Raw genomic sequence first — 25,851 nt, 5'->3', positions numbered from 1 at the left:
GTTTATTCTACAAGGTGATAATCCTCATCGAGCGAAGCTCATGGACTAGTATCTTCGAGAAGAGGCTATTGTACTTATGGACTGGCCAGCACAGCCAGGTCTCTTGACCTTATTGAGCATCTCTGGGGGTGCTCTAGGTAGACCTGCTGCTGCTTTCAACCCTGCCCCAGAATCTTGAGAGGCTTAGGGGCGCTTTGCATGAGCAATGGTTATTATCAACGGAGTTCCTGGACACCATTATAAAGCAGTGCTTATTTTAGGAAACAGTAGGGCTGGTACTCTTTTTTGATATACTAGTTAAAAAAAAAAAAAAAAAAAAAAAAAAAGCACTGATAACAGTAATGAAACATCGTTGTGAGCACTTATTGCTGTGATGGGCGACCACATACTGAGTTATTTTGACCTCTTGTTTTCGCCATTGTCTTCATTTACATATTTGTTACTGAATTAAACTATTTATTTACGGGTTTTATGGATGTTTTTCTCACATCTCATATACTGCTTTTCACCAGTTTACCTAAAAATTTATATAGTTTTTGAGTTATGATTTTTCTTTATTTCTTAATTTATGAAAATCAGTATATGATATACAAACAACGGTAACAGAATAAAAATAGTTAAACATTTATATGCTCTTGAATAATATTCATTGCATCCTAAATTGCATGATAGAGATGTTTTATTTTCTGATGCCTTTTTCATTCCAAGCAAACTCTTACAACTTTCTGAATATACTTGTTCCAGAGATGTTTGAAAGGTGATTGTTAACCAGAAATATTAATGTTCTTTGGTCTGCGTGACAGATGTCAACAGCTTTTATTGAACAGTTTTGCCTAACAATGTGGAACATAATGCTGTAATATTTTTTGACAATGAAAGCACAACTCAGTGGCAGAAACCATCCTACACTGATCTTTTAGAGAAGCTAACAATACCATCTTATGCAATGAAACTTTCCGCTCATATTGTTCTGTTGACTAAAAATAACACACACACTAAATTTATAGACATCTCCATAATAATCACTCAAAATTTGCTTCCAATCATTGGACAGTATCAGTCCATTTAATTGGTCATTGGCTGCTCATTTACAAAATGTGTGAGAAAACACACCAGTGCTTGAATGTACTTACTCATAAACAATGCCACTAATCTCATTGCTATGGAGAGTTCTCTCTTCCACGTTATCCTATTTTCAACTTTTCTCTTTAGCAGAATCTCTTTAGATTAATCTAATCCTCTAAAAATGTATATTTTGGCCACCCTGTTCTTTTTCCTGGTATCTTCCCTTCTGATACGTTTATAATCTATTTGTTATGTCTTCATATGTGTCAGAGGAATTTCATCTTTCTTTCTATTATTTTCTTCTTCAATACTCAGCTGTTTTATTTCATGCAGGACTTCATTAGTTTTTCTTTCTCTCCAGTTTATTCCTAGCAATACTCTCCAATAGTACATTTCAAATGCTTGACTTCTTTTCCAGTCTTCTGCTTATATCCAAGTCACATAAACATATAAGAATATGGTCCAAACAAGTGTTTTTATAAATCTTTTTCATATGACTTATTTTTCGTATAATAAATGATCTTTTTAATACTTCTTTGGATTTCCAACTTTAATCTTCCTTCTTTTTGAATAGTTCTTCCAAGATATATGAACAGTTATACTTGTTCAGTATTCTTTACATCTAATTACTATTTTGTGATTTGATATAAGCATATATGTATCTGCACTCCATCTACAATTACCCTGTTATTCTTTCTTTTAATTTCATTGCATTTTCTATATACAGGTTGAAAAGTATGGGTGGCGGTGCAGAATATTGCCTTACTACATCGTTCTTTATTTCTGCAGTGCTTCATTTTTCTATATCTTTCCAGTCTATTCTAATTTCTTAATTATTTGAAAAAGTTTGTTCCATTATACATTATTGAATACCTTTTTCTAAATCTATGAAAGCAATGTCAGTTGCTTCAGATTGGCATAAACAAATGGCTCTCTTACTCAACGCTGCTCCACAAATTGCTATACTTTCCTCATGGCAGTTCTGCCTCTGAAAGGTTGAAAAACATATCTCATCAGTAATATTATATTTAAAAAAAAAACAGTTAACACATGTAAAGAAATTTTCCCTTTAAAGTTTGAGTCAGTACTGTTTTTTCATATAAGACTAGTTTGACCAGTGAGATATTGAAGAATTGAACGATATTTATTTAGCTAAATAATAAGTGGGAGAGCCAATACAGTCAACTGTTTAGACAAGCCACAGACACATGAAGGATAAGCATGTGTTTGCAGTTTTTTGATAATGGTCTCAGTGTTAGCATCCAAAAAAAATATATTATGTGTATTCTGGACAGGCCAAGGGTTAGCAAATCTTGAAACGTGTCTTCATGCTCTTTCAGGTCACAAGCAAGATAGTGGTCTCAGTGAATGATGAAAGTCTATCAGTTACTTTTCTAAACATCCATGTGCAGTGGAATTTGAACCAATACCAGAAAATAAGTCTTGTTGGAGAACAAGACATTTGGCTACCTAGATTTAGCATCAATCATTATATTAGGGTTACGGTAATATAATGATAATTCAAATTGGTACATTAGCCAGATTCTGTGTACACTTAATTTATGCTCATGAGGCACTTAATCATGTCATCAAAATTATCTAATTAAAATTATAATAAGAATGTTAATTTTTAATCTAATTTAATCTTGATGATTTATAGTTAGGAAGATAGAAGATTACTATCTTTGATAAAAGAGAATGCTTGTAATTTTCAGGCATTCTCTTTAAAAGAATTGAGAATAGAGAGAATTATTGAAAAAAGGAAGAAAAATTTATTCCTTTCAGTTTTGGAGTTTGTAAACTGGATGCTGCTGCAGTGCATTTTGATGGGTGCAAAGCTAAATTATAGATCAAGTTCATGTGTAATAACCATGAAAATATCTCTAGGAATCATAATTAATTCATCTAAAGTTTTGTTAGGAATAGATATTAACAGTTCTGTGAACTACTATAAGTGAGTAGTTTTATGATGTGTTTTCATTTTTCAGAGCAAGTATAGAGTATTAGGGTGTCTTCCAAAACAACTGTTATCTGCTATATCTTCCTCAGCTTGCAGTGTAGCTGGTTCCTCAGCAACAACATGTGGCATTTTTACTGTAACACCAGTTACTATAAAAAGCGAATTGAACCAGCAGACTGCAGACAATAAACTTGGTACTGCAAGTAGTGAGGCAAACCAAGAGTCGATTAGTGATGTGGAGGATACAGAGGTATCTTAATTGTTCTTTAAAAAAAGCTAACTTGTTCCACTGAAGTAATTTTTATAATTCCTGGTATGTTGTCAGAAAGTGAAGATAGACTAACTTTAGACGACAGGGGTATTATTAATTTAGTTTGACTAAGTAAATTTATCATAGTGATTTCAGATAGTCATAATCATAATGGTGATAATTGTACACACACAATGAGAGGGAACTAAAAAAAATGGCAGAAATTTAAGTGAATTTATCATTTTTCCTGTAGGTGAAGTTACAATTCAATGAATGGTGTAACAGTTTTTGATTGGATTTATATATCTAATTTGTATTTAATGATAATACTTCTGGTATGTGAATATTTATGGTATTCATTTCATTGTTGAAAAGTGGTAAACATATTTTCACGAAATATAAAAGGATACTGTAAAGGAATAAAAGATTTGATTATTATATACTGTGTAATCAAATGTACCTAGCTCCTGAGGTACCATCTTTTTAAAGCTTTATGCAGTAATAATCAGGATGCATATTAAATATATATCTTTCAACATAGACAGCAATTTAATTTAAAAAGAAATACACAACTACAGTAAAGACGTTTGGATAAAATAAATTTCGACATAAGATATTTTAGATTTATGTATCTCAGTATAATATGTGAATGATAAATGCACGTAAACACAAGAAAGATATTTAATTAACCAAATATTTCGGTCTGGAAATAGCAGACTATCCTCAGTGGTATTACAGGAACAGTTATAAAAAAATACAAGAATATTAACAATAGATCGTTTAAAATAGAACACACCGCACAATGTTATATCACTAAGTATGAAACAGAATATTTTGAAGTAGAGACATGATTGAAAAAAAAAAAAAAAAAAAAAGAAAGTAATCTTGATTAGACTTTCCCAGATTTTTGATATAGATATACAGTCATTACGATTCAGGTTGGGACGATGGAGCAAGGCCTCCACACTTTCCTTGAACAAACGTTCAAACCTATAATGGGATTTATGTAAGAGGAGAGTCCTGGACCAAAGGATGCTGTGGTCAGTTTCAATCCTGTCCAGGACTCGCCTCTTACATAGATCCCGTTATAGGTTTGAACGTTTGTTCAAGGAAAGCGTGGAGGCCTTGCTCCATCGTCCCAACCTGAATCGTAATGACTGTATATCTATATCAAAAATCTGGGAAAGTCTAATCAAGATTACTCGTTAATTTTTTTTTTTTTTTTTTCCAATCATGTCTCTACTTTAAAATATTCCGTTTCATACTAAGTGATATAACATCACATGACATGTTCTATTTTAAATGATCTATTGTTAATATTCTAGCTTGTATTTTTTATAACTGTTCCTGTAATACCACTCAGGATGGTCTGCTATTTCCAGACCGAAATATTTGGTTAATTAAATATCTTTCTTGTGTTTATGTGCATTTATCATTCAGTCTTATGTCACAAGTATCCTTAAAACAGCAGTATAATATATATGAATAATGTAATTGGACATAGTGAGTTATTTGTTCCCATGGTCTCACAGAAAGTCAACTAAGGAAGAAGTGGAGAAATTTTTTCTAGTCATCAGAGAAGGCAGCTAGCAGAAAAAAAAAAAAAGTCCTTGTTTTGGAAAATTTAGAGAAAAGAGCAAAGTTAATAATGGTTAGTAGCTGCTGAATTTCTATTTAGGACATGGACTGGGACAATGTTCCAGTATAAAGATGTGCAGAAATTCACATAGACAAAATAAATCTCATTGACTATTGATGTTAACAATATTGTCATGCTGCTGATTCAGGACATGGGGGTGGGAGGATAAAATGATATGAAAATTAAGAATTTCTGTACTGAGCATTCCAGGTAAGATTTACACAAGCATACATAAGATGCTTAGAAAACTTGTGGGAGGTAAACTTGGAGAAGAACAAGCTTGGTTGAGGCCAAATAGTATCAGGATGAGATTTTCACTTTTATGACAAATAGTCAAGAAATCATGGGAATATAACAAGGATCAGTATTTAAGAGTTGTAGATCTGGAAAAAATAAAAATATCTATAAAACAGTTGATAAGAGACTACAGATATGAGTGTTCTGAAAAAAAAAAAATAGATTGAACAGGTTTGCATCAATGATACAATCATTAAAAACAATATTAAGAAGAAAACTTGACATTGTTAGCATTCAGCAATGTGCATGGAGAGTTAATCTCAAATGGTGTAGTCATTTAAGCAGAATTGGTGAGAAAAGGTTAGCAAAATAGATTTGATGGCAGGAAAATGACCCAGAGTAAGACCAATGGCTAGTTAGATTGATGCATTTAGAAGTACCATAGAAGACCTAAATATGAGATCTAACAATATTGTGGGCCCTAACAGATAACAGGCTAGTTTGGAAGAAACTTGTAGATAAGAAGTTAAACTTTTCATGTTGAACTATCATAGTATCCTGTGTATCCCTTGAGGATACATATCAGGAATTTGATGATGAAATCATCTTTCTCCACCACTGACACCACTGTAGACAAACTTGACTGCCAATACCAATCCTCTTTAATTCCCTGCATATGGTTTGGTGAGATATGGGTTGGGGATACCTCTCCTAAAATGTTTCAGCCAATTGCTGCACATAAGAAGTTCTGTTTGTCTGTACAAGCCTTTTTTGAAGACAGTCTGTCAGGATCATTGTATATACTTAAATACCTGGGATAGCCTGCCTTTTGAGAAACCAGTCTGCTCTGCTGTTTTCAAAATCCTGGCTCTGGCCAGACAGGCACCCACCATAAGCCCTTTATCAAACTCCAAAAGATCCTCTTTTTTTCCCATTGTGATCAACACTATTGACGATTACTGACTAGCAGCATTTTTACATAGCTGCCCAGAACACATGATACATGTGACTAAGTATTTTGCATATGTGCTGTGTAAGTGATGTTTATGTACATCTGCTTATATAAAGGTTTCTAATTCAGTGGCCAGTATGTGTATGACAATAGATGGCACTATTTATCGCCTGCCCTCTTATAAACTAAAACCTGCCGAGTCCACAGGCTAATTTTGAAATAGTCACATATTCTCAAACATTTTATTTTTCATAACATATAAGTCATCACCATTCTTATAAAAGAGATATCATTTAAAATATAAAAAAAAAAAAGTTCCCTTGCAGAGACAAGTTGAAGACTGGTTCACTTTATTCATATCATGTCATGAAAAGATAGCTGACTACATTGCAGTTGTTGACTATTTTCTGTTGTTTTTATAAGCTTTTTTTTTGTTGTTGAATTATTTTTATGGATAATTTATATAAATTCATCTTTTATTATGGACAACAATGAAAGGAAATGCAAACTGCAATTTATAGTATTGGGAAGTGCAAACCTGAAGACAAAAGTAATGGGTTCAGAATATACTAAAAATGCTAGAGAAAAGTTATGTTGTGTTTTCAGTGTAAGCAATCAAGGTGTGCTTTAATTGCAAGACCCATGGTTCATGGAATTCAAGTGATTGTGCTAAAAAGATGAAGTTTAAATTGAAACATAAAACATATCCTGGAATTGCTTATAGAAATTACTGCAGGCTTTTTTTTTTGTCCTTTTTAAAGTGGAGACAATTGGGTTTCATGAGGCATTTGATTAAACAAAAAATGCTATGACATAGACTTGGCAGGAAATTGTCCTACATCTTTAAGTGCTTTCCAAAGAAAGATGTATTCTAAAATGTACGAACACCTCAAGTGCCTTTTTAATACAGACTATTATAAAGCTAAATTCAATAAACCATTTACTTTCTTCAAAAACTTATGGCCTTGGTAGTAAAATGGCATGAAATGTAAAGAATTTGTCAGTTACTGTTGCTGTCATCAAACAAACTTGGTTAAGGAAATCAAAGACTCCATTAGAGAGTCTTCTTCTAGATGTTTCTTCTTCAAACGAGAAACCTGTCCATTGTATAAGATGCACTGACAAATATTGGAAGTGGCATTTGTTTACATATTTCCTTTTCAAAACTCAGATGCATTATGCTTCAATAGATGAGAGAGAGAGTGAAGTGACTAAGCTCTTCTTGTCACTGAAGACTAGTAATTGAATGAAAGATGCCAAGAAATTATATGCCTGGTTCACGACTGCGCTACTTGTACATAGAGGCTGGTGACTTCACATCAGTTGCCTTATTATCCCATATTGCAGAGTGCATATCCTTACGGACCAAGCATATAATTTTTTGGCATCATTAATTTATAGTACGAGGGTGGTTTGAAAAGTTTTTGGCCTCGACCCTGGATGGCAACACTATCAGCAAGATTCTTTTTTCTAAGTTGGTACGTCTGTCCTAAGCATCCATGTGAAATTTCAAGTCATTCCATCAAGTAGTTTATTTTATACAGCTGTATGAAACAAAAGTGTGTGTATCCCTCGAAATAGATAAAACTGAGTATCGTGCGGTTATAAAACTCTTTGTAAAAGAAGGTTTAACGCCAAAAGAAATTAATTTGAAGTTCATAAAAGTTTATGGGCAGTCTTCTCCTTCGTTTTCAACAATTAAGAAATGGGCTGCGAGTTTAAACGTGGCCGTACCAGCCTTGAAAATTATCCAAAAAGTGTAACAACACCAGAAATCATTGATCGAGTGCATGATATGGTATTGGATGATTGGTGAGTCAAAGTGCGTGAAATTGCTGAGACTATAGGCATTTCAAAAGAACGTGTACGATATATTTTGCATGAAGAATTGCATATAAAAAAAGCTTTGTGCAAGATGAGTGCTGAACTTGTTCACCACAGATCAAAAACGCACTCTCATGAAAATCTCTGAACAGTGCTTGCAGCGTTTTAACAAGAATAAAACTGATTTTGTGTGTTGATTTATTACTATGTATGAGACTTGGATTTACCATTACACACCAGAATTCTAAACAGCAGTCAAAACAGTGGACAGAAGCTGGTTGTTCAGTGCCAAAGAAGCAGTCAGTTCCATCAACAGGAAAGGTCATGGCATCAGTGTTTTGGGATGCTAAAGGCATGTTGTTTATTAATTATCTTGAAAAGGGTAAAACAGTAACCAGGGAATATTATTCTGATCTCTTAACTCAGACTAGACAAAAAAATTTGTGAGAACAGACCTGGTTTGCAAAAGAAAAAAGTCATCTTTCATCAGGACAAATGCACCTGAAAATTAAAGTATCTGCACTATGAATTGTTGGAACATTCACACTATTCCCCAGATTTGGCTCCCTCTGACTTGTCTCTTCCCAAAACTAAAACACTTCCTCGCTGGTCAGCGTTTTTCTTCAAATTAAGACGTGATTGCAGCTGTAGAGAGGTATTTTGCAGATCTTACTGAGAACCATTATAAGAATGGGATAATGGTGTTGGAGCATTGCTGGAATAAATGTATTAGTCTTAAGGGAGAGTATGTTGAAAAATAAAAATAATTTTGAAATTGTAAATTTTTTTTTCATTGTTAGGCCAAGAACTTTTCAGATCACCCTTGTATAACCAAGTGGAAAAACTTTTCAACAACTATCTGTAATCTAGAGTATTTTAGTAATAAGGTGACACCTTTTGACTACTTGTATATGGAAATATGACTTCTGCATTACTTCAACCTTGGTATCACTTCTGGGTCTGGCTCCCACTGATGAGACCTTGATGAAGATCAAAACTGGTCTGGGTAATGGCCCTTCTCATAATGCATAGCATTATGCATGTCCATAAGAATGTGCCTTGCATTATTGGATACTAAGGCAATTGATGTGAAGTCATTTGTTTCTATATACAAGTAGCCTGGTCATGAAGTTACTTCACATGCAAACTATGAAAATACTTCATGTACAAACTTTGTTTGCTTACACTTGGATAAAGGATGAAATCAGGCATATAATTTCTTGGCATCTTTAATTTATAGTATAACCAAGTGAAAAAACTTTTTAATAGTAATTGAATTGGCTATTGAAAAAAATTTAACTCAGTTAAGAATTATTGCACATGATTTGAATTTAGCTGTTTTGATATTTTTAAAATTCTATTAGAGATTTTCTGTTTGTTGCTGAAATTGAAACAGTGCATGTGTGTTACTGTAATTCACACTAAAGGGAAGTAAAATTTTTTGTGACCAGTATTTAAGTGGTATTTCTGGAGCCCTGCTTGTCATTCTGTATACACAACTCCTGTACATAAATACTAAGATTATATTGATGCGAGTTCAAATTAATATATATTTAAATAATTAATATATTATTTAGTAACAGTGTCATTCTTTGGTCTCAAAGTCCAAGTTTGAGCACCATCTAGGCTAAGAATATAAGAATTTTTCCACTGAAAGCAAATTAGCAAATCTCATGCAATGACACCATTAATCCCACCATCCTCCTGGAAAGAAATCTGAGGTTTTTTTTTTTTTCTTGAAGAGCTGAGATTGTAGTTGTTGGAAACATTTTGCAAGGAAGGGGCTGTTGTGGAGAGTAGAGTAGAAGGAATAAAAGGGAAAAGTAGGTTCTTTGGGTTTGAAGTTATACTTAAAAGGATATTGGGTAGCTATTGCTCATTTGAATTATTTCGGTTTTGTGACCACATTTTTATTAAAAAATACTTTTTAAAACTAAACAAGTACTAAAAAACAAACCTAATTCCTATGCAATGCAACAAAAATCAAGGTTTGATTTTAAATCAAGTTTGGTCAGCGTTTATCAAAAATTTACCTAGTTCAGACCTCGGACAGAGTGAAAGTGAACCACAGAGCGCGACATCAAATAGCATTGTTTCCAGCTAACACGTATTAACGGTTGTATAGATCTGTTATTCGGTTTTATAACGAACTTTTTTTGATGTTCATAATACCAACAAATGAACTTGTTTTTCGTAATATTTTATAGTTTGTGCTTTAAACTGTTAGTTCTCTTTATCCCTGAAGATGTTAGTCTGACGTCTAATGAAACTTGTCGGGTTTGTTTTTTAGTACTTGTTTAGTTTTAAAAACAGTCTTTTTTAATAAAAATGTGGTCACAAAACCGAAATAATTCGATTGAACTTCTTAACTAACCACAGAAACCTCAGCTATTGCTCATGTTTCAAAACGTGAGCAGTAGCTGCCCAACATCTCTTATACTCAGTAACCATATATCTCAGTATCTATAAGGTTTATTCAAACAATTTTTTGTTATTTTACAGAGTCACCAAGTTTTTAAGAAGGTAAGTAAAGTTCAGTGTGGGCATCTTTTGTAGCTTGACAGATGTCAAAACGATACTCAAGTTCTTGCCAAGTGTTTTCCTTCATCTAAGGCATTATTAGAGCAACTGCTGCAACATACGTTGTTTCAAATCATCCAAATCTCGAACTTTTCTCAGGGACACAGTCTTTAATAAAGCCCCATGAAAAAAATGTCCAATGGAGTCATATACAGAGATCTAGGCAGCCACTCAAACTAAAGCCACTGAGCTTTAGTTTGAGAAAATATAATGAGTGGTTTTTGCATTATGTTGTTGTTTTTGGATATCTCTAGCCTAGTTCGGACATTCCGTATTTCTTGCAGTGGTATTTCTGTTTCTTCGGTACAGTTTGCATCCATGTTTTACATGATGGCTGTACATGTCATGGCCATAATGGTGATTAACAAGATTAGTGAAACCCCAGAGTAATGAGATGCAAGTCAGTAGAGCAGTCAGTTAAGGTGAAGTCAGTAAAGGGGAAATTACTGAACTATGTGCAGCATCGAGAATTTCTGCAAAGGTCCTTGGTGCACCATCCCAAACATGGGAGCACTATTCTAATATTTGGTGGATTTGAGATTTGTACAAAGTAAGTTGTGGGTAGATGAAAAGTATCAAGTTTGATTTTAAGAAGATAGAATTTTGTAGAGACTGAATAAGCAAATGACATGATGTTTGTGTCAAGACACACTTGAAGTAAATGCTAGTTTAAGAATTAAGATCTCATCATCATCAAATTCCTGCCATGTACCCTCAAGGGGTGTACAGGATATGACAGTACTACATGAAAAATTTACATCATTACTAACTTCCTATCTACAATTTTCCTCCAAATCAGTCTGTTACTTGTCAAGACTCCAACATTATCAGATCTTATATTTCTATCGTCTAACGCACTTTGTACCGTATCAATCCACCTATATCTTGGTCTTCCTCTGGGTCATTTTCCTGCCAACCTGGCAGAGAACACTTGTTTTGCTAATCTTTCCTCTCCCATTCTATTTAAGTGACCATACCACCTGAGATTAGCTCTGCTAACGCATTCCTGGATGCTGACAATGTCAAGTTCTTTCCTAATATCCTCATTTTTAATATCATATTGCCATTGATGCCATCTGTTCACGCCTCTAATCTTTCTCAGGACTCTCATATCTGTGGTCTCTAGTCTTTGGTCAAGCGTTTTACTTCTGACCCAGCTCTCAGATCCATAAGTTAAAACTGGTTTGAACACTGTCTTGTATACAGCTAATTTAGTGTTCCAACTAATTTCTCTCTTATTCCATATGAATTTATTCAATTGACTTCCCACCATACCAGCTTTGCTGATTCTGTTGTCTATTTCTATATTTAATTTACCATCTTCAGTAAAAATCGTGCCTAAGTAACTGAAATGTTTTACTTGTTCCACAGGTTCTCCATTCACAACACAGTTGACATTTTCAATGATTCTGCCTATTTTCATTGTCTTTGTCTTTTTATTGCTGACCTTCATACCATATCTATTACAACAGCTATTCAATTTAGTCAGAGAATCTTGCAGACTTGTAGTGGATTTATTTAGAAGTATAACATCATCCGCATAAAGCAAAGAGCTGACATTAACATCTCCAATTTTGATATCAGGTTTAATACCACTTTCCTTCATAATGTACATCCTTGTCTCACACCAGATTTAACATTAAACCATCTTCTTGTACTTCAATTCTAACTGCTGACTTACAACTCAAATAAAGACTAAGTATTGCTTGATATAATGCCCCATTGACACCATATAACTGCAGCTTATTGAATAGCTTCTCTCTTGGCACCTTGTCGTATGCCTTTTCCAAATTGACAAAACTTAAATACAGATCTTTGTTATATTCCCATGCTTTCTCAACTATTTGTCGTAAAGTGAAGATCTGATCCTGACAGCCTCTATTTGGCCTGAATCCAGCTTGTTCTTCACCAAGCTTTTCTTCCACAATTCTTCTCAACCGTTTCTCAAGTATACTTGCATAGATCTTGCCAGGAACACTCAGTAGGGAAATACCTCTGTAATTCTCACATTCAGTTTTATTTCCCTTTTTATATATGGGTACTATGAGAGCTCTACTCCAATCATCGGGAATTCGTCCCTCAGTCCAGGCTTTCTGAACTATGCAGTGCAGCCACTGTAAGACTTTTATACCACCATACTTCAGCATTTCTGGTCGAATATCATCTACTCCTGCTGCCTTTCCACATTTCAAGCCTTTGATGGCTTTTTCTACTTCAGGTATGGATATGTATACCTGACTGCATGCCTGGTCAGTGTTTTTTATCACTGTGCTATCATCACTGCTTGTTTCATTTAGCAGTTTTTCAAAGTAATTACTCCATACTTCAAGGATATATTTTTCTCCCGTTTTCATGTCACCTTTATCATCTCTAACTCCTTTTACAGCACTCTTTCCTCCATTCCTAAGCTTCTTCAACAACCTCCAGAATATTTTGCCACCTTCTTGATATTTATTTTCTGTATTCTTGCCAAAGTCCTCCCATGACTTTTGTTTAGCTAGTTTTACACAGTGTTTAGCATTCTTGCATTTGTCTCTATATTCTCTAAGAGCATAAGCCGACTTATTTGACAGGAACTTTTGGTATGCTTTCTTCTTTTCCTTCACTGCCTCTTTAACTTCCTGTGTCCACCAGGGAGTTCTGATTTTTTTTATCCTTACAGATAACCTCACCACATGCCTCTCTGGCAGAATCAATGTTTTCTTCAGAGTTTGCCACTGAATCTCTAAGGTTTGATTCCTGTTCTCAAACTCTTTCATTTTCTTTTCAATAATCTTTCTGTATTTTAGTCTACAGTTCACATCTGAGAGCTGCTCAACTTTTATTTGCTTTAAAACTTTCTTACATGTTATTCTTTTCAATATGAAATTCAATTTTATCCTGCTCAAGACTAAATAGTGATCGCTTCCAATTTCAAATCCTCTGTACAAAATTAAGATCTGGTCTTTTATAATGATTTCTTGTCAAAGGTAAGAGAAGGTAAATTAAGAGTCTTTTAGCATTTAAAAAAAAAAAAAAAACTGAATTTGTAGCATTTGAGGGTAACAGTTATTTCTCACCATATCAAAGAATATCTGAGTTCATGTTTAAAGGCACTGTGTGTTGAAGATCAGGAAGAAGCTTGGGATGTTTGGATACTGTGAAGTTTGTTGAATGGGCTGCAGAAATGGAATGTATTATCAGTAGAAAAACTATGGTAGGAATTGGTCAGGGAGAGGAGATCATTTATAAGAGAAAGGACAGGTGATAGAACAAGGCTCTGAGATACTTCTGCATTGCTGGGGTAAGTCTGAAGAGAGGAAATTAACGACCACGATGTGTACCAATCAACGAGAGAGAGAGAGAGAACTGGCCACCCAGTTACAGAGAATTAGAGGTTGACTAAAAGATGACAGTATGCAGAGGAGACTTCAATGCCAAATGTGATAAAATACACATTTGGCTTCACACACATCAAGGTCATCTGGATAGTATAGACATATATACAAAAAAAAACTGAGCTATGTCGTAATCTACATGGTATGCTAAAGTCACATGCTCAGGAAATCAGATCAGCAGCATAGTAATAACAAGTAAGGTAGAGTGGAGCTGGGGTATGCTTTGTTAATCTTCTTTTAGCTGCTACTTAGAGAATTAAACTTTATGCTAATGTAGTAAGCATGTGTTCTTTATACTACTGATATTTATTATACGAAGCTTTCATTATTAAAAAATTATGGAAACAACTACCGTGTTATAGTAAAACTTCAGTTTAATATAAACCAAAATAATCGCTGACATTTCGACCTTCATGTCGAGGTCATCTGGAGTATACACATATATACAAAAAAACAAGCTACATCACAATCTACATGGCATGCTAAAGTCGCTCTAATTTTGTCAGTCTTTTAACACTACTGGCCTGACCTGGTGGGAAAAAACAAACAGAACTTACAAAATCAAAGCTAGAGTCCTGTTATATGGTTACAAATCATTAAAAGATGTACTAAGCTAGAGAGCAATGAGCTCTCACTTATGTGAGAGCTTGTTACTCACAATAATTAGAACAAAAATAATATAGATGGTGGCCAATAAGGACAGATATTATTGCTTAGTCTTAAAGTAAGAGTTTGCTGGAGAACTTGAAAGAACTTATGCTGTGGGTTGAATTACATCAAGTCCACATTCTTGGAATTTTTATGCCATCATTATTGTTTAGATTAGTATTTGATCAAAATTTCATTGGCTTCCTTGAATTTCCATTCATATCAAGTTTTTATATGATGTAAGGAATAGGTACCTTTCCAATCAATTTGGTGTAGGATGTTAAGAGCATGATTTTTTTTTTTCTCTTGGCTATGCTACCAATTATATATTTGGTTTAATCCTTTATCCAAGCATAATCAAACAAAGTTTGCATCTGAAGTATTTTCAGGGCTGGGGAAACTCGTAAAGGTGGAGTAAGTTCTGGAAAAAAGACTTCCATCAATTTTCTCTAATCCAGAGAAAAATAATAAGGTGTTGACACCTTTTGACAACTGGTATATGGTGATATGACTTCTGCATTACTTTCACCTTAGTATCACCACCTCTGGGTCTGGCTCACACTGATGAGATCTCACTAACGGTCGAAACTAGTCTGGGTAGTGTCCCTTCCCTTAATGCATAGCACTATACATCTCCGAAAGGAGATGTGCTTTGCATTATGGGAGATACTAAGGCAGGTGATCAGAACTTGATCCACCTTTACCATGAGTTGCCCCAGTCCTGAAAATACTTTAGGTGCAAACTTTGTTTGCTTACACTTGGATAAAGGATTAAACCAAATATATAATTGGTAGCACAGCCAAGTGCAATAAAAACTTCCATCAACTTTCTCTAATCCAGACAATTTTAATACTAAGGTGCTGACACCTTTTGGCAACTGGTATATGGTGATATGACTTCTGCATTACTTCCACTTTAGTATCACCACCTCTGAGTCTGGCTCCCACCGATAAGACCTCAATAAAGGTTGGAACTGGTGTGGGTAGTGGCCCTTCTCTTTGCGAGGTATACGCAAAACTTTTCAATTTCTTTTTTCGTAAAGTAAAATCAGGGGATGCGAGTTATATTTGTGTAAATACAGAAAGTTATTTTTAAAGCTATATGAAATGTATTATCAATATTCAGGATTATGAAGTGTTATCTGCACATGATTAGATTGCCTGCGTACCCTTTTTCATTTGCATGTGTGTAGGTTGGCTTATAATTGTACTAATTTTTGGTTTGCTTAAACTTAGTTGGTATATGCAAAGAGTGATTATGAGATTTTCCGAGGCCAAATTATAATTTGTCAGTGTCTATATGTCTCTGTCCACATTTTTACACCCCATAATCCGATTTTCATTAAAATTAAAAGCTGTATGAAGAAAGCAATTATTTAATTGCTTTCTTTTATATATGCACACACTAGGAGGGGCTACGTCCCCTGGCACCTACAGCGCCCAACCCTCAGTCTTCTGGACTGGTAGGCCAGTTCTCCTTGAATTCTGATTACTCGAATTTTGAAGACTATACTCAGGGTAGCCCCTGAGTTTGAAAACATTTAAAAAATGACATACAAACATGACATAAAAAAGCTTATCATTATACGTGTGTGTGTGTGTGTAGAAAGTATTTTACTTTGGGTATAATAAATGTTAAAGATGCCAAGCTATTTTAAACTTGGTTTTACTCCATTTCCCAAGTAAGCAAACAGACAAATAAGTCAAGTTTGCGCCTGCACGTATTGAGAGTCTAGCTGACCCTCAAAGTAGTGCAAGTCAAGGCAACTCATGGTAAAAGTAGAATGAGCTTTGATGCCCCTTGCCTTTAATACATAGCATCATACATCTCCTCAAGGAGATGGGCTGTGCATTAAGGGTAAATATTAAGAATAATGATCAGAGCTTATTCTACTTTTACCATGAGTTGCCTTGACTTGCACTACTTTGAGGGTCAGCTACACTCGCAATACGTGCAGGCGCAAACTTGACTCATTTGTCTGTTTGCTTACTTGGGAAATGGAGTAAAACCAAGTTTAAAATAGCTTGGCATCTTTAACACACACACACACACACACACACACACACACACACACACACACACACACCTATATATATTATATATAGGGTAGATAGATTTATTTATTTATTTGCTTCCTGCTTTACAGATTGAGCAGAATGTCACAACCACCAGCAAAGACATTCAAATGAAAAGGATATTAGACAAATTAAAAAATACTGGACTGAAAAATTTAGCATGATTAGGAAAAATAAGAAAGCATTATGCATTTTATGTTCTGAATCAGTTGTTTGTAAGACTTCTTCTAAAGAGATGTTTTGAAACTTCATAAGAAATTAAGTAATAAAAGTAAGCAAGAACAGAGAATTAATTTCTTGAACTGAGCAAGACAAAAAATTAGTTTGATACGTTGATGAAATTTATTTCAGGTAGGCCTAGTTCCAACTTAGTTGCTGTTAGTTTTGAGGTTTCGAAAGTTATTGCCCAACATTGAAAATCACTCGGTGATGGGAAGTATATTAAAGAAGCATGGCTTGAAACGTTTTGACAATCTTTCAGAAAAGATAAAAATTATTCAGTGCATTAAAGAATTGTCTGTGAGCAGAAAAACAATTAAGGATAGGATACTTAAGTTGGAATGTAAAATATGTAAAGCAGTTATGAATGAATTATCTATTTGGCAAATTGATATTTCAAAAGCGTTATCCGTCACAACAGATTGTGCTCCCAGCATGATTGTTGAGGAAGCAGGATTTGTAAATCTGTTTGCAAAATATGGTGGGCATCCATTGATAGGTTTCATTGCATCCTACATGAGAAGAATTTATGTGCAAAAGCTAGCCTAAAGGAACTTCAAGAAGTGATGTAAACAGTAACCAAGGTTGTTAATTACATTTCTGCATGCTTTGAATAAAAATTTCAGAATCTATTGAATGAGGTGGATTCGGTGTACAAAGTACTAGTAATGTACAACAATGTTTGTTGGCTTAGTCGAGGTCTTGTTCAGAAACGATTTGTTGAATGCCTGGATGAGATAAATCTCTTTTTGACTAATCAACAAATGTGTTATAAAGAAATGTATGACATTGTGTGGGTTTGTAAACTGATGTTTTTTGCAGATTTTTGCAAACATTTAAATGATTTGAACCTCAAACTACAGGACACAAAAACATCTTCAAATAAACTTGCAGATGTTTTTGTGGATGAATATGGATGATTTTCAAAGTAGCTCAATTTGGAAGCAGAAATTTGTTGATCTTAGAGTTGACTTGGAAAATATTGAAAATGAAAAAAGAGGTACTAAGAACTTGGAATGCTATTCCCGAAATTTTTGTATGTTTAAAAACCCATGCAACAGCATTATTATCCATTTTTGCATCTACTTGTGAATCATTGTTCTTAATGATGAACTTTATTAAGTCTCGTAACAGGAGTAGCCTTATAGATGAAACTAGTAGCACATGCATATCTCTACAGGTTACAAAATATAAACCTGATATAAATTATCTATCATTAGTGATGCAGCAACAGCAGAAGTCTAAATGATGCTAAATAAATAAACTTCCACTATTTTTCTTTCTCTAGTTTTATTTTGATGTTTTCTGCTAAAAATGGTAAAGATTAATTTCTGTTTATTATATTATATGGGTAAAATAATTTATTTTTTTTGTAATTTTTATGTGTTACTCTTAAGGGATTAAGAAGTAATAAAATTATATCTTTAATTTTATTTTCTTTTATTGTGCTTTAGACAAGTAAAATGATTGAGATTGTGCACTGCAATATATTGAAAAAACTTGTCTGACTGATCTTTATAAAAAATAAAAAAATAAAATAAAAATCAGAATTATTGTTTACTCTTGCTGATGTTAAAAATTGTGCGGCTTTATATGGCAGCTTGAATTACACAAATGCAAAATAAAAAATATTCACGCTATCAACAGGGTAGGACTTTTAAGTAAAAATTCCATCAATCTTACATGAGTTACAATAATCACTCTTACAATATTCTTTGATTTTATCATTCTAGTGTGATTTTTGATTATTTAAAAAGGTCTTCCCAATACTTAAGAACCAAATAATATGTTCCCCAAAATTTCAGTTGGCACGTGAAAAAATTTTGCATCAAAGATTTTGGCATGCACACTTAAAAAAGTCTCCCAACCTTGGTCTAGATTTACACAAATCTATCATACTGCTGCTGCATTCCACCCAACCACCAAAACTTTTATGCGACTGCTGAGCAGGCAGTGGTGCTACCCATACTTTAAACAGTTATCTTTAAAAAAAGCTGATCTCTGAAATAAAACTATAGATGCATCTCCCTGTTTTCCTTTCTTTCTTAAGAAAAATTAGCTTGTAATTTGGTTTATTTATTCAGGCTTTTTTTTTTAAGAACACTGCTTAAATCAAAATCAAGCCTTTTTTTTTTTTCATAACAGATGAGATTTATAAACCAGCTAACTACAATAATACCCCGCTTTACAATCTGACATATAGTTTTTGCAAATAGTTGGTTTACAACATTGTTGCTCACTACATATCTGTGAGTTATGGTGTTTTGCTGTGAATTATAAACTGTTTATAACTATTTTATTTTATTGTTGTTAATAGATAAAATTCAAAGTAAAGGTACTGTTGCTTCCAATGAAAAGAAATGCATAACCCTATGACATTAAATGCTAACATTAAAATCGTTAAATTTAGTGACTGGTGTTATCAGACACTTAGACAATAAGTTAAACTTTCCTTGTGCTACTGTTGTTAAAAGCAAAGATAAAGGGAAAAGTGTTACACTAGTTAATCCTGCAGTTATTCATAAATGTGACATCTTATCGCTGAAATGGAAAAACTTTTAATGGTGTTGATTGATCAAACTGGTTGGCAAGCCTAGTTATTCAGAATAACTATCATTTACAAAAATTATTCTAAATTTTTTGTTTGCATAATTGATATAAAGTAATGCTTTGTCATTTACATTCACATATATGACTTCTTAAAAAAGTTGAGAGAATTTGGGAGGGAAGGCACTGATTCACTATACTACAAAATTTGCTATGCAACGGTGGTCTGTAACCTAACATGTCATATGCCTAGGGTATGTTTAATGCATCTGAAAATAAATTTTCAGTGTCAGTACTAATAGCACTTAAGGATCACTCATAAACTTGATTTTTCTCTGTTTATGAATCTATCAAACAAAAATTACATTTATAAGTAACTTAATGAGTTGCACAATGTCTGGTATTCAAATTCTTTTTGTTAAGGGTGTTATCTAAGATAAGCAGATTTCATCTATACAAGTTAGTCTGATGACTTGTAACATTATTCTTAGCAATATTTATCAGAAACATATTCTTTCTTCTCTTATCCACTACTATAGATATTGTGATTATTCATGTTTGTGGTTGTTCACTACAAATGAAACAGGAACTTTTTTTTTTAAAACATGTACAGTTTCACTACAAATGAAACTGTACATGTTCTGTTTTGATTATTGCTAGTGTTGTTTGACTGTCACTAATTTAATGAAAATTTAATCTTGTATGTTTCTTAAGATTTGTTCAGTGTAAACTCTTGATCTTGCATCATCATAAGTCATAGATAAAAAATCTTTATAAATAAACTTAGTTTAACGTATTCTATATTGTACCAGAGCAGAACTTAATGTAATATAAATCCATTTTTGTTACATTTTTTTTTGTGTAATTGATGGAAAACATTTTGCTTATAGATTCTATCTAAACAAAAACTGACCGATTTGGTGCAGAATGTGGATTCTAATATTGTTCTTGATAGTGAAGTTGAAGAGGTAAGTACAAAATTTGAAACTTCAGGTACTATTATGTAAATTAGCAGGAATTTGAGGATTGGATGTCCAGTCCTCACTTCCAGGCTTATTCAGTAGCGAGCACTTAAAAACACAAGCATGACTGCTTTAATATCTAGCCATTTTTATTTAATGTCAATAATTCCACTCAAATATAGTATAAAAAAATTCTTTTTTTCATTACATTACAATTAATTTTTAGGCCTTTTGCATTCATTAATATTGTAATATTTTCTGCTAAGAAATGATAGCATAAGTGTAAAATCTATTTTTCATTTTGAGAGTATTTTTCTGAGTGTTGCATGTTATAATTGTACTTACTAGCAGGAGCAATTTATGAAGCATTGTATCCCAAGAGGGCATTATCCTGTTTAGTTTGTCAGCAGACTAGTGTGTGATCATTTCATAACATTTCTGACAGCTTGGTATAATTGCCTCAACGAATGGTATTACCAGTAATAAAATTAAATATGTAAAAATTTACCTATAACAGATAATATATATATACTATAATAGAATTACTAAAGTAACTATTCTAGTTCAGCCTTTTTTATTGGGAGGACTACAAAATAACTTGCAGTTGAATATGATCTCACCTTTTTATCAGAAAGGAACTCTAACAAAAAAAAAAGCTAGTAAAATAATAAAGTAGAATAGTCAGAACTCATCAAATTTCTGATAATCAAGGTGTGTGTATTTGATACTATAATTACATAAGCTTACATTATTACTAAACTGTCGATAGTTTTCCTCCATGTTATCTGTCAGGAATCCGGTATTTTCTGTTCTTATATTTTGGTGTTCTCAGGCACTTAATCGGTCCACTTAGATCTTGGTCTTCCTTTGGATCTTTTTCCTACCATCCTGGTATCAAACACTTATTTTGCTAATCCGTCCTCTCCCATTCTGTTTAAGTGACCATACTGCCTTAGATATTAGCTCTACTCATACATTCTTAAATGTTAAGTGTGAAGTTTCTAATTTCTTTATTTTTAATATGATTCTGTCCTTGATGCTGTTCATTCTCCTAATTGTTCTAATGCAGTTCTCATAGGTGAAATTGTTTTGAACATTGCCTTGTATAGTTCAGATAGTTTATATCTATCTACTTTAGTTTCTTCACTAATTTCTCCTTTACTGCATATAAATTTATTCACTTGACTTCTAGCAATGCTTTATTTCCATTTTTAATTTTCCATCTTTGCTAAAAATTGTTTAAGAACAGCTAAAGCATTTTAGCAGTTCTAATACATTCTCCCTTCAGAATGTAGTTGATGGTTTTCATGTCATATTTGTTATGACAGTTATTCAGTTAAGGAATTATGCATACTTATACAAGATTTATTTAAGAGTATAACATTATCTGAATAAAATAAAGAGCTAAGTTGAATATTTCCATCTTACATGGCAATGCTATTGACATCTAAGATTAAAACCCTATGATATAGTCTTCTGATGTTTGTTTCTTTGTACATATTCTTTTACTTAAAAATGGGGTGGGGGGTAAAAATTTCATTACTTCAAGTATGATAATTGGAATTGTCAGTATAAAATAAAACAATACTTACTTTTCTATAATTCAGTTATGGATAGCAGTAACATTTTTTTTTTTTAAAGAATGCCATAACTATGTGCTTTGAATGTTCCTTGCAGAAAATGGAACCAACCAGTCACTAAGACTTGAAAGTATTAGTGAAAACATCACCTGTTTTTTTTTTTTTTTCCTGATATGTCAAATTCCATCTCAGTTGTGTAGTTTGAATTAAAACTCATAAACTGTTCCATCGAACACTAATTGGCAGACAAATTTTAGTAAAGATTATAAATACTAAATTCCAGCAAAATCTGTTCATCCTGAAATAACATATAAAGATGGTTGAGAAGAGGGGGAAATTGAATAAATACTTGAGCATTTTGAGAGATGGTATATATGTCGGTTGTATAAGACGACCCCCCCCCCCAATTTCTTCTTTCTTGTATTAATGCAACGTTAGGTATTGTTATATCCGTTATTTTTTTGCATAGTATAGATTTAGTATTTATGTGAATTACCTTAATTAAAAGTGATTAGCCCCAATTTTAATTAATTATTAATTTTGCATTTTTTTTTTAATTTTAGGATTATTGAAATTGTTATCATTTAAAATCATGGAACCAGCAACAAAACGAAGAAAGTATGAAGCTTGATTTAAAATAAGGATAATTGAAATGGCAAAGCAAACTAATAACTGTGCTGCTGCAAGAAAGTTTGACATAACCGAGAAATGGTAAGAGAATAGAGGAAGAAAGAAGATATTTTAAAAAAACTTCCAAAGAAAAAATGTGCAATGAGAACCGGGATCACCCGATTGCCACAACTGGAAAATCACATTGCAGAATGGGTATTCGAACAAAGGCAGAAAGGTTATCTTGTTACAAGAAATATGATTAGAGCATATGCACTAAAATGGTCAAGATTGAATCCGGATAAAAGTATAGAATTTTGAGCTACTTCAGGATGGTGTAATCGTTTTGTGAACAGACAAAATCTGGTAATATGACAAAAAAAAAAGGAAATTGCTCGAAAACTACCAGCAGATCTTGACCACAAACTTACCAGTTTCCATAAATTTATTATTCAGTTGAGACAAGAACATAAATTTCTATTGTCAAATATTGGAAATACGGATGAAACCCCTTTGAGCTTTGATATGATAAGCAATAAAACAGTGGAGTCTAAAGGTAGTAAGAGTGTGCTAGTTCGAAGTGCAGGTCATGAAAAAATAAGGTTTATGGTTATGTTGTCATGTTTGGCTGATGGAACCAAGTTAAAATCAATGATCATCTTCAAACGTAAAACTAAACCAAAGATAAAATTTCCTTCAGGTGTTTTTGTACATTTTCACTAAAAAGGATGGATGGGCAAAAATGGTGTGAAATTATAGATAAATGTGTGGAACATGCAACCAGGCAGTATAATGAAGAAATGCAGTTTATTAGTATGGGATATGTTTGGTAGTCATTTAACTGAGAATACTAAGGGTCTTCTAGAAAAAAATAACACAAAAATTGCTGTTATATCAGGTAGTTTAACTTCTATATTGCAACCACTAGACTAGACGTCTGCTTGAACAAAGCATTTAAAGATCACATACAAGAAGAGTAAAATAATGATGTTGACTGGTGAAAAATCATTTACAAACAGTAGATCTATGCATGCTGCATCACTTGGTATGCTGTGCAATTTTGTGATCAGAGCATGGAATAAAGTAAAAGTAGAGACTGTAATAAAATCATTTAAAAGGTGTGGTATCAGTAATCTTATGGATGGTACAGAAGATGATCTGTTGTGGGACACTGACGATAAAAACGAAATCAATTCACCAGATTCGAACTGGGATCCATATGACGATCGTTTAAACAATGAATCTGAAGAACTATTTTCAACAGATGATGAAGAAAATTAACATGAAAATTGAGGTTAATAATTATTATTTGTTTTTAAGACTTACATCTATTGTAATATTTTAAATAAATTTGTAACAAAAAATTAATCGGATTTGTTTATAAACACTGCCTATTTTCTTATATAATGATGTATTGTAACTATCTAGTTCATCCAAGAAATTAAGCTTCCCTTTTTATACTCGCTGTATAAGACGACCCTGATTTCAAAGGGTTTTTCTGTAGTATTTGAGTCATCTTATACGCCGACATATACGGTACTTATTTTAAGTGATAATTCCAGTATTCATTTATGACAGTTTCTGCCATTCATAATTTTTAAAAAGATATAGTCCCATGTAACGATGGGATAATAGATTCATTTTGTCTATTTATCTCAAGACTTATTTAAAATAACAAATAGCAAGCACTTCATTGTTTTCAGGTCAATATTTTATTTTACAGCTAATGATGGAAATTCTAGATGACTTCATTGAGAACGTAGTATCATTATCATGCAAAATAGCTCGTCACAGGCAATCTAAAGTTTTAGAAAAGAAAGATGCTGTTCTTTGCTTACGTAAGTTTTATATCTATATATTCAGATTTTCTAAACAATGTTTTTCTTTCTTTCAAACCCTTTCATACCTTCCTAATTGCACTACACATCAAGTACTTACCATACTCAATAGGATTAAGTAAAAGAAGGGATTCGTTTACTCAGAGGAACAAGAGAATGAAATGTTAGGTGAAATATAAATAACCCATATGCTTGCATTTAGTTTTTCTGAGTATTTGTGTATACAATAAAAGTTTGATTTAACAAATATTGCAGCAGTCATGCACGTGTTATGCATATTCAATAAAATGTTACACATGTGAGAAACATTTAGTTGTAACAAGAGCTATTTTTGTTGTCATGAACAGTTTTGGTCATTTTTCAGTTTAATAAATATATCTGCCAAAGTGTGCTTCAGTAGTTTTTCATGAACTGTAAGAGATCTTTGAGTGATGGTTAAAGTTAACACACAATAACATACTGTAATCTTCGGAATCACTTAATTTAACCTGTGATCAATCATGTTTCTCAAATTACAAATAAACATTTTGGAATGTTAGTTCTTCAGAAATAATGCCTGATTATCATTCTTTGCATCAGATTCATTTCCTTTTCTTTCCTCATGAGACTGCAAAACAACTTTAATTGCTTAGTATGGGTATTAAAAAAAACTTGATTGGCATAGAGGTAAACTTGCACCGGATCATAATCTTAATATCCACACTGTATAGAACATAGAACTGTTTTCCTTAACCATAGCTAAAGCTTAGTGAAAATGGAACAGCTCCTGTAGAATGGAAATCCAACCCCTAGGGCCAGAAATTCTGTACTGATTAAAATTATGCTAAAAAGGATATTAATGATAAAGTATACCTGAAAACTCTTGACGTAAACAATTAATTTTTCATAAAGATAATTATTTCCATTACAAAATGGTATGGAAATAATGCAAAAGGTGAAGAACCATTATACATCATGTGAATATAAAATAGTAGGAAATAAAATAGGAATAAAACACACTGAATTTAAAAAGAGACTATGAATGAAAAAAAACTAAGAGCTTATAAAATCTCACATGATAAGTTAATTTAGTTAAACTTATTGAGCTTGGTTTTACAAGGGTGTTGAATCAAAATATTATAGAAAATACAATGTATTATTTTTCTTTGAATATAAATTAACTACTTTGTGTAATATATTTGATATTACATGTGTAACTATAGTGTTTAAAAAAAAAATTGAGGAAAAGAATTATGAATTATTAGTATAGTGAGTCAAAAAATATATATATAAAAGAGAGGATATTAAGCTGGCCAGATTAAGGAAGAAATAAGATAAGCACATCAGAAAGGAAAGGTTTGCAACAACTTGTGAACAATTAGGCACCTAAAACAAAGACTTTCGGCAAGAGAGAGCCTGAGTAATGTCATCGCACCAGAGGGTGATCGTGAACACTTCGGAGTCAAAACAAAGAATGGGGAGGATTTTTAAGGGAGCTGAAAGTAAGGG

General features: G+C 32.9%; 1 protein-coding gene across 1 annotated transcript in view; it reads left to right on the top strand.

The window, feature by feature from the left end:
* Window positions 1-25,851, top strand: part of LOC150096732 (transcription initiation factor TFIID subunit 12-like) — a 77,496-nt gene that overhangs the window by 30,451 nt on the left and 21,194 nt on the right. The window contains exons 3-5 of the mRNA XM_090408579.1: window positions 3,054-3,275; window positions 20,265-20,342; window positions 24,249-24,363. Of these exons, the coding sequence (XP_090264705.1) occupies window positions 3,054-3,275; window positions 20,265-20,342; window positions 24,249-24,363 (415 nt within the window). The remainder of the gene's footprint in view (window positions 1-3,053; window positions 3,276-20,264; window positions 20,343-24,248; window positions 24,364-25,851) is intronic.

This window comes from Typopeltis vanoorti, chromosome 18, assembly GCF_054136105.1.
Source record: "Typopeltis vanoorti isolate ZY-2024b chromosome 18, IOZ_Tvanoo_1.0, whole genome shotgun sequence".
Classification (NCBI taxonomy): Eukaryota; Metazoa; Arthropoda; class Arachnida; order Uropygi; family Thelyphonidae; genus Typopeltis; species Typopeltis vanoorti.
This window is presented reverse-complemented; position numbering and strand designations above follow the sequence as displayed.